At 35.9% G+C, this 11,140-nt stretch overlaps 1 protein-coding gene across 1 annotated transcript in view; it reads right to left on the bottom strand.

Moving 5' to 3' along the window:
* Positions 1 to 1,704: 1,704 nt before the first annotated feature.
* LOC111028921 (polyadenylate-binding protein 1-B-like) overlaps positions 1,705 to 11,140 on the bottom strand; it is an 89,286-nt gene continuing 79,850 nt past the window's right edge. The window contains exon 2 of the mRNA XM_022307721.1: positions 1,705 to 2,578. Within this exon, the coding sequence (XP_022163413.1) occupies positions 1,735 to 2,262 (528 nt within the window). The 5' untranslated portion in view covers positions 2,263 to 2,578 and the 3' untranslated portion in view covers positions 1,705 to 1,734. The remainder of the gene's footprint in view (positions 2,579 to 11,140) is intronic.

Genomic DNA, 11,140 nt, shown 5'->3' with positions numbered 1-11,140 from the left:
CATTTTACGTATGAACCCGCCGGGCGTTTGATTATCGTCGTGTCCGGCTGGCGCCACTGCAGTTTCCGAAAGTATAATAAATATTGTATTTTAATCGGAGAACCGACGGATACAGGATTTTCCGTAGAACAATTAATAATTTAATGATATGCACCCGAACGATGAGACTTCGCACGTCATTAAGATTTGGCTTGGACAGATGAGTGACGGACACCTGCGATACTTTCAAAAATACGCCGGTACGTCAATTGACTAGTGCCCGAATTCAGATGTCCCGAAAACTGTTAAAAATGCTTCAAATTATGACAGAAAATGGATCTTCAACGCAATAATACCCTCACAAATTACTCACACTTTTTTGATAGGCAAGCAAGCCAGAGTTTAACGATGGTTTCAACTTTCGGCCAATTGAACACATATTTATCTTAACCCTTCACCGACCACGCGGGGTACATCTATTCGCAACAGACAAACATCAAATACGAAAACGTGTAAAACCAACCTATTAATAGTATTGTTTCGATAACTTTCAGTACCAATTCCAACAGCACAAAATGGGTAACGTACATCGAAGACAAATTTTTTTGTTGTAATTTGCCGCTAAACTGTTAGTTTATGCATATGATTGACGTTTATAAACCCTATATCAAAGCGAATATTATTACGAAAAAAAAAAATATTTTTGATATAATATTTTGAATTTTCAAATTTGCACTAAAAGGAAAATATCGAAATACGCTAAAATTACCCGAAATAGTTTAAAAAAAAAAAAAAAACGCAAAATTAAAGTTTCACAGTTGACGTTTATTACCAATTGCGTGTGAAATGAATTACGCACAATATAATATACTTGGCGAACGCACTCTCCTGGAGAGCAGAACTTTGCATTGAAATCCGCACCATATATATGGATGTATTGTCATAATGCTAATGATTCGTTTAAAATATTTTCGTATCGTGTAATATTGTTGACGATAATATGATTGTTTCGGGAACCGATAGCGAATTATTTGATTTCGCTTCCGCCGAGACCGAATAATAGTAATCAACTGCGACGCACCACGCGATCACGGCGGCGTTTATTTCGTGCGTTATTCGTAAATCGCACAGTCCGCCGATTAAATCGTTATTGTGCAGCGGACACCGACGGATCGACGTGGTCGCAGTCGTATATCCGGTGACAATGGACTTCGATTAACTGCAGCTCACGGCGCAGGTTCAAAATGATGCATTGTATACGATAGTAATGATATCGCATGCCACGGTTATTGTTTCGTGTTTTTGATTATAGTTCCTCGGAAATTCCATCGCTCCGCGTTTGTGTGCGTGAGCGCCGTTTACGATATTATTACAATATAATATTATGTATATTTTACTCGAATATTCGTACCTATACTCGTCGTTATTAATATAATATTATATCACCGCAGACGACGGGTCGGACGAGTATTGTGCCTAATCACGAGCCAACAGACGCGAATCGAACCGGCCGAGGCCAATAATATTTCGTCGAAAACGCGTAGAACGGTCAGTGAAATATACGCGATACCGTTGGAATAGAAGTAACGGAATAACACGATATAACGCAATATCGTGCCTCGCGTTAAATTTAATATTATATATTTTGTACATACGATTCTTTTATTTTTTTTTTTTTTTTTTTTTGGGGGGGGGGTGTTACATGGGGCGTTATAGGGGGTAGCATAACAGCGTTGAGCCAGTGAAGGTCCTATATTATAGTATATTAGGCTCGAAGACGCTTACCTGTAGCTGTGGCAGTGGCGTGAGCTGTTGCTGGTGCTGGAGCTGCTGGTGCTGCTGGTGCTGTTGCTGTTGGAGCAACAAGTGAGCGAGATCGTGTTGCTGTTGCTGTTGTTGCTGGTGATGGTGGTGGTGCAGCTGATTGAGAAGGGCCAGAGCGGCGGCGGCGGCCGTGGTGGCCGAGTGATGGCCCGCCATGTGGTTCGGGTGCTGAGGCGGCGGCGACGGTTGCAGCGGTTGCGCCGGCATCGCGTTTAGATGATGTGGGTGGTGGTGGGGGTGGTGGGGGTGGTGCGGATGGTGTGGGTGCGGGTGGTGCGGGTGGTGCGGGTGCAACCCGATGAACGCGATGGGCGCGGCGCCCGGATTGGCCGGGGCCATAGCGTTAGGCGCCATCGCGGCCAGTGCCAGCATGTTCTGCGACGGGGCCAGCTGTTGGGGCAGGCCCCAGGGCTGCACGGCCGCAGCGATCCAGTGCGGGTGGGCCACCTGGTGGTGCATGGCAGGCGGCGGTTGCACGGCGTTCGGGGCGAACAGACCGCTGACGGGCCAGACGAGGTGCGGGGGCGGTGCGGGGGACGGCGGCGGCAGTCGGTTCACCACGGCGGCGGCTGCGGCTGCGGACGGGCACGGCTGCTGGTGCGGCTGTCCGGCTGGCTGACGGTTTTTCCCGGCCACTGTTCGCACCACGACCCGAACCCGGTCCCGTTAATGCGGCGATGGGTGGTCGGGTGGGACACGTCGGTCGGTCAGTGGTCGGTCGGTCGGTCGGTCGGTCGGTGCTGTAAATGCAGTCAATCGGCCGGTTAGCTGCAGTCTGAAACGATATAATATTATATGATTTAATATCATCGTAATGATCATCACAGACGTATAATATTTTAATGTGTAGGTATACAACAGACGCAAAGGGAAAAATTATGATTTCACCAATAAAATAATCAATAATTATTGTTATTATTGCACTCCAAATGATTACCCGCCGACTATGATAATTTGTGTAGAGGGTTCGTTTAATGCTATATTATGGTGTAAGTGCAGAATAAAAATAATGCAGCCCCGCGAGTATCCATGTCGATATTTTTTACAACAACTTTGGGGCCAAAGTCTAAAGTCACTGTTAATGTTTGATCGGCGGTAATTTAAATGCGATTTTAAATCTGAACAGGGTGTACTCGCCGAATTATTGATTGGTGAATAATTGATGAATTACTTTCGTGGTGTCGTCAGGAAGTTATTCGGGTCAAAGCTCGGGAAAAACCGCATATTATGAACCTGTAAATCGGCGTGTATATGTATAAAAATGAACTGAGCTCAATACATTTTTGGTATTTCAGTAAATATTTTGTAAACCGTTATGTAAATCGTAATTTTTCGTAATGTGTTTTTTCGAGTAAATTAAATTTCCAATATATATTTTATAATTCAACATTTTTCGATGATTCTATTTATTTACAAGATGCGTAAGCTTTAATCTTAAAACTCACGATTTCTCCACAAATATATTATTTACATTTTATTATTTTTCTGTAGGTTTAATATATTACTCGGGCGGCACTACTGTCCTCCCTTATCTGTCAGTCTCGCTATCTAAATATCTCATATCAAAATTACTTATTGTAGAGAAATGTTGTATAGATTGTAATTAAATATATATTTTTGATTATAATAATAAAAAAAATAATGTACAATGTTGGGTAAAATCGATAAAATAAATAATATAAATTATAAATATAGGCACCATAATTGTAGTTATACATAATGTTGTTGTTGAAGTGTACTTTTTTTACAATTGGGGAAAGTTTTTCGATGTTCTTGCACACACAGTAAGACATACTGTTTTACTTGTAAATTTTACATAGATCGATTCGGTTGTAAAACATAGTATTATTACCGACGATTTATAGCTTTTCAGTTTAATTCGAAAATAACATATATTAAAGGTACCCTGCTAGAGGGCAACGCTCCCTCGCATTGAGGATGGTTTAACGCCATTACAATATTATTATATTCAACCACTATAATAATAAGAACTACGGAGAATCTGAATTAAAATAATGAAGAATGTGGTTAAAAAAAAAAATAGAAAATATATTCGTCTCATCGTTCAAAATCTAAAACTTCATTGTGACTACTAAATAGTATTATATAGGTTTGCAATATTATAATTATATAAATCACAAATAATATGTACATGCCCATTGCGTGTATTATGTCGATGGTACTCATTACTCAAGACACGCGCGCGCGCGCGCGCGTCGTATAACATAATAATTGTACCAGGTATACGGTATAGGGTTGTATCGTCGCGTCGGTTGACCGGCCATGTGGTATATATTATAGGAAACGAATCAGTTTTTCGTGTATTACCACAAAAAAAAAAACCGGACACTTATATTATGATGGATGCGCTTGCCTATCAAAAATATGAGTCGGAATGACGTCGGCGGGGCGATCAGTAAAATATTGAAATCCGTTACTTTTTAAGTCGTTCACAATTTATGAATGTTTTAAATATATATTTGGTTCACCGGAAAAGGGGAAAAAAATACTATGCACCTAACGATTGTTTTTGAGTGTTTCGTAATAAGGGGTGAACTATTTAACGTAAGACATTCACTATTTCAGAAAACACTGACGTTATTGAAAATATTTCTCTTACATAATTTTAAATCGTTACGAAACGCAACATTTTTCGGTTAAAGTGTTATAGTTTTTGCAATTTTTATCTCGATACCTATATCATAAAAATATTAAAGAAATTATAGGCACGGCTTGCATTGAGATGGAACCTCTATCCACAAAATTAAAAAAAAAAAAAACACTCGCAAACGTCTTCAGTTTTAGTCGGGCGATGGGTAGACAGATTGAGAAGAATCCCTTATTAGTAACTATATTTATAGGACAGGTTTTATGTATAGGTGGTTGGACGAGTGTTGAGTAACAAATCTCAATGTTAGACGCATTAACAGCACTCGCCGGATGACCGTATGAAATACGAGTATTCTGAAAACAAAATATAAATATTCTGTGCAAGGATAGTAATGTTATAGATAAATACCGTTCAAGGTTTAGTAGGCACTCGTACAATATCGTGATTTTATACGTCTCTGAACGAATAAGTCGGGACCGGTGTCCCAATAAAACATTCGTATCAATATATTACATTTTAAGCATGCAGGGCTGCAGGACAAGGTATCTAGGCTATCGATACGTTGTATTTTGAGCAAGGAGAGCTGAAAGACGAGATCTATTAGGCTATAATCATCGATAAATAAATTACAATATAATATTATTTTTAACGAATAAAATAGGGTTTTCGGTTATATACTGCAGGTTGTATTTTTTTTTTTTTTTCGTTTAAATTAAAAAATATTTTGAATCTCAGATGCATTATTTTAATATTTTTTATTACGATAACTGAGTTTATATTTTAAAAATGTAATTGAGTTTGATTTATTTTATAAAATGTGTTTATATTTTGGTTGGGTAATTAATAGATTTAAAATTCTTTGACCTTATTATAATTTTGTAATTTAAAAAGTTATAATCACCACAACTAGCGCGTACATCGTGCGTAATCTATTATTCAATTATAATATAAAGTGATGGCCTCTATTATTTAATAAAAAACCGAATAATAAAACAATGAAATTACTGAATAAAATAATAACGGCGACACAAAAAATCGTAACAATTTTGCTAGATCAAAGGCGTACACATTTCGCATCTATATACTGCAATAATTATGTGAAAATAGAGTTCTGGATGTATATCAGAAATATTTCGCCCTACAAGCGACTTCGCGCAACCGAATAATAATAATAATAATAATAATAGTAATAATAACTAAATCGTAGTCGTCTGTCTGAAGCAGCGGCGTATATCTCTGCAATGGTGGGCAGCAGCAGAGTGTAGGGCGGTCACTGCATATTATGTATAATATTTTACTATGTAAAACGAGTACAACAATAATATTAATATGTGCGTAATATACTGTCGATTACAAGCGTCAAACGAGATTTTTCTCTCATATTATTGTACGATTTACATATTATATTATGTTTGGCAGACGTTTATTTATATAAAATACTCGTATGCGTGTATATATATACCCCCAAATACACTGCAGCTATAATACGCGTGTAATGTCGTCGTCGTCGTCGTCGTCGTCGTATAATAATATGTCTTCTGACGAAATTACATGTATAACACCGTCCGTCCGTCATCCGCGTACGATGACGTTTTTCTGTCACTCGGATTGTGCGAATGACGTCGTAGTATACGCATTTCGGCATTTGATGAGAGCAGCAGACATCGTGTTTAAGCGGACGTCGTGTGTAAGTGTAAGTGTTGTCTCCGTCTTACAAAACATAGCAACAGCTGTTTTTCGCGGGCAAGAACCATTCAGTCCGAGCTGAGCAATCACAAATGTGTACACTGCGAAGAGGAGAGCATTTCCACGTTGTTTTTTATTGCTTTCGATATCAGAACTCGAAAAAAATTCATGTTTGACCAACTAAACAATAACAAACTTTTAAATAATAAAAACTTTTTTTACTACTTGTATTATCGAAAAACATTGAAAACAACGTGGCAGTCAATGTCATCCGACGATTCCTAGTGTGAACATTTGGTTGCTTAACTCGCACTACAGCCTGTGAGTGTTTGTTGCCCGCGTGAAACGGTTTTTACAAACAGTTTGTTTACAAGGTGGTCAATTTTGGTTAATCCTACGCTCACCAGAGCTGACATTCCACTTCATAGTGTTTATTTTGAAAATCAAATAAAATAAACATAAGGTAAATTACGTTTACACGTGTTTGTGTGAAACAGCTGATTTATTGAAACTGAAGGACATATTAATTTTAGTTTGTCATACGGAGTTCAACGACGTACAGGATCGGCTGTAATTGATAAATATGTCTACTATAATAAGTCGAAGGCTTAAAACGGATGACAACAGTTTTTCACAGATCTTCATAACATTTTCGTCAATAGATTGGGCAAGATTCGCAGTGCCATTATATAGGCCTACTTTTTACTGTTCAGCATTGAATGTTTTTTATCTGTCATTTTTTTATTTATACGCCTATTTTAACCATTAGTTACGGAAAATAAAATAATTATTATACAATATGTTTGGATATTACAATTTTAGACTTGTATCTTATATTCGGTAAAAACCGCCCAAATAACTGCAGTGTTAAACATCTGTGCGGCTTATGTTTATAACGGAATTTAAGAATGGGTTACATTTAATTTGACACGGGCAAAGCAGTGCAGAACAGTATTGAATATTAATGACGCTTGTAATTTTTTTTAAACTTTGATTACTTTATGCGTTATCGAAACAAACGCACTGCGGATACTGTTTCAAATTATTATTTTATTTCATAGACATCGACGAATTACGAGCAAAACATCTGGAAACGTTATTTCTAGCTGACCCGGTCTGAACCTCGATCTACGCCTATAAAGCGTCTCACTAACCTAACTGCTACAACTCCTCTTCATTATACTCATCTTTTCTTCCTCGCACCCCGGCGACCACTTCCTTCTAATCATCGACAAAAACGTTTTCCTTTCCTCGCAGCCGTCAGTGGGTCATGAGTTATCATAAGTATGAAGGTACCTATCAGGGGCGTAATTAAGGAGGAGGGATAGATCGCCCCAGCCTATCTGTATATATATATATATATACGCTACCACTGTAATTGAAAGTGTAGTATTTCATGTGTAAAAAATTTCTATTCCCAAGGGACAAATTCTTAATTACGCCATTGGTACCTATAATGTACATTCAAGAGCACATGAACTAAATTTCCTGATGATTTTACCATTATATTTTAGTACCTGCATAATATGTTGCATGAGAAATTTTTATATTTTTATAAACAAGATATTGATTTCACGGGCCGTCTAATTAATTCAGAATTCAGAGTCATTGTTTAATAATAATATTATTAAGATTTCATAACTCATACAGATACTCATTATTGATGACTTTAATTATTTTCAAACAGTTAATAATTATCCCCATATATACTCGAATAATCAATTAAAATCAGGAACAACCGACGGGGCTTCTTGGGAAAAAAATAGAAGTTTGTAACACTGCAGAACCATCAAATAACATAGATTATAACTATTTAAAAACAATATGGTCTTTATGTAAACTTAAAAATTCCAAAAACTGCGACTTACACAATCTCATGGTGCTAAAAGATAAAACGGTGGTGATAACGATTGCTGGCATATTGTCCGGCGTAGGTATATCGGACAATGAAGTATAAATTAAAACAAATCTAGTACTAAATAGTTATACACGACTAGGTCAATCGATAAGTATATAATTCTACGAAATTACGCCAATAATCGCTTGTGATATACAATTACAAATGAAAAAAATTAGAGAACTAAATGTGCATAACAATACTATACCATAGGTATTGTTAATGCCCGATTAATGGAGCAATGCAGCAGCCCAGGTCGCCCCACATAAAATATTATTTCGTAATAATCTGGATTACCTAGGCAGTATAATATTTTATTATTATGCACTGCTCCAAATAAACATAATACGATCAGTAAAACAAATATAAACAGAACACTGTCGGGTAATATGGTAACGCGTGCGTATAATATACAAGGTGATCCATTTGATCGACTCATATAATAATTATTGAATATTAATTTTTTTTATAAATAATTTGAAGTTTATGTCGTTGCAGAACCACTTTTCAAAAACCAATTACAAATTTACAGTTTTTCATTTTTTCCACGGAGCCGAACGACAAAGTTGCTTTTTCTCATACCAGACGCGTTGTACCTAAGCAAAATGGATTAAAATTGCCACAAGTCATGACGAAAATTGAATATTCTAACGAAAGTTGTTCACAAAACTAAAAACAGTAGAAAATGGTAAAAATACAATATTTTTCAGAAAAGTGAAAACTTTTCGAAATAGAGATTGTAGACAATTAAATTGTATCACTATCTGTAAAATATAAAATAGTTACATGCATTTAATAATGAGTTGTCGACCCTGACGACGATCCTTTTTTTATTTCACGTTCCCAGCAGAATATATTTTGGAGTATTTCGATAAGTCTCGAATACAAATAATAACGATATACCTACTGGTCCTACTGAATAATAATTGTAAAATACGATATTTTTAAAAACAGGCTTTTCGAAATGGTGGACGCTTAAATCGATCACACTATATATTATTTATATGATATTATCATGACTTTTAGTATTGTAATATATAAAGTCGCATACGTGTATTAGGTGTGCGTATTGTATAATAATAATAATAAAATGATATTGTCATTATCACGCGTAATGGTTTCGCATCGGGAAACGCCAGACCGTTGGTGGGTTTTTTTTTTGCACATTTTTTCCTCTCCGACCTCAAACACGTAATCAGATAACTTGATTTATCGCCGTTTACCGGGCGCGGATGTACATATACACATTATTATTATAATAAAACACACACGCACAAGCAGACCTACCTATACGTATATAAACGCCTGTACCGCGGCCGTGTGTTTAATGACGCGCTCGAACATAATAATAATATATTATTATAATAGTTATACTCCACGCGAGTGAGTATATTGTAATATTATGGACGAAAATAGGGGAGGGGTGTTCCTCTAGTCTGACCGTAGTCTGTCTTTGGCACCCCCGAAAATCCGAGTCATAATTTTCGATTTTTGCATAATATTTTAATATTGTGTTTATAAATTAACTTCACTGACTCATTTTTACGTATTTTTCTCAAATTATGATTTTACCTAATATTTCATATATTTTATATTATCAAACGAAAACGAATATCAATTTGGTGCGCGTTGATTTACATTTTTCTTAAATCTCGTTTTGAAGAATTATGTTTGCTTGTGCTCTTTACATAGCGAAATCTCGATGTAACTAACTTAGTATTTCGGTCCCTTTAAATTCACTTTATCGCAAGTTGGCTGCTATTACGTGACGATTTAACCGGCGACGAGGTTTTTATTATTATTTTTTTTTTTAACATATTTGTACAATGTACACAACTTGTGCTGCGCGAAACTTGTTCGTGAGAAATACGGTTTTGACTTTTAATTATTTCGATTGTAAAAATAAGATTTCGATGAACCGACAACGCCAGTGGCTTTTATTTCATAACGTCGTCGGTGGTCGTTAATAAGATAACACACTGCAAGTCTCACCGCGTAATAGGTAGGTTTGTTGTAATCTACGAGACTAATATCTAAAATAGTTTAGTATGTCCAACATTTGTTGGGGTCGCATATGTCCCATGTTTGGCCGATTATTCCGATGGTTTTGAGTTCTGTAGTGTTTCGGGAAGGTCCATTGTTCCGGAATTAAACTAGAATTCTTGCTGTCACATATTTTGATATTTCCCTTTTATTAGAAAAACAGCGTATTGAAAAATTGTTTATTATTTTCAGCCGACCGGGGAGCACTCGTAACACAGAATGTTAAGAACTTAGTAAAATTTTGTATTTCATTAGTACATCCCAAGATATAATTGAAACTCATTAAAAATAATTGTATTACCATTTTGACTTATATTTTTAACTTCGAGAGTGTAAAGCTAACAGTGTTAAAACTGGTTGTTAACCGTGAAGTAAGAGTATGGTAAGATTGTTCGCATAAAAATTAAGCAAAAAACTTTAGCTCTGACAACCCAATTTAAGTCAAATAAAATTTTTAAAAAATAACTCCAGTCTAGCATAATAATTATTAGAATTCAGTTATTTGAGTATCCCTTGGAATTTTATAATAATATTATCGTATTATCATAATTGTTGTCTAAAACGTTAATATTTTATGTTACTGTGTAATCTGCTTTTACTATATTATATTATTATTGTGCACTTGAGTGTCACATAGTGGTTTAAAATGCGTTTTAAACGACAATTTTCTTAATGAGTTTTTGAAATCTTGTCGTTACAGTTTTCTGAGGCTGAGTACTGAATTTCAAACAGATAATTTGATGTAAGTACATACTATATTATGTCAGGCTGCATAAATATTCACTAGACATAAATGTAATGAATTGATAGTGAGGTATTATTTATGGTCTCTTAAACATGATTCAGTATGGCACGATTGGTCTATTAAATTTTAGTGAACCATTAAATCATAAATTATTTGTGTACCTAATCTGTTGTCATCTTATTTGTCATCGTATAGGTTCTATGTTTTAATTGAAATTTTCAAACTCTTATTCCCTGTGCATTTTTTGTTTTTACTCACAACAATGTTATAAATTAGAGATATCACTACATACGACGTGTTTGATGGTCGGGCTCTGCAAAATTGGCTGTTGAAGAAGAAATATATTTAGGGGGGG

Source organism: Myzus persicae, unplaced genomic scaffold, assembly GCF_001856785.1.
Source record: "Myzus persicae strain clone G006 unplaced genomic scaffold, MPER_G0061.0, whole genome shotgun sequence".
Taxonomy (NCBI): domain Eukaryota; kingdom Metazoa; phylum Arthropoda; class Insecta; order Hemiptera; family Aphididae; genus Myzus; species Myzus persicae.
The sequence above is the reverse complement of the archived record's forward strand: the minus strand, read 5'-3'. Positions and strand labels throughout refer to the sequence as shown.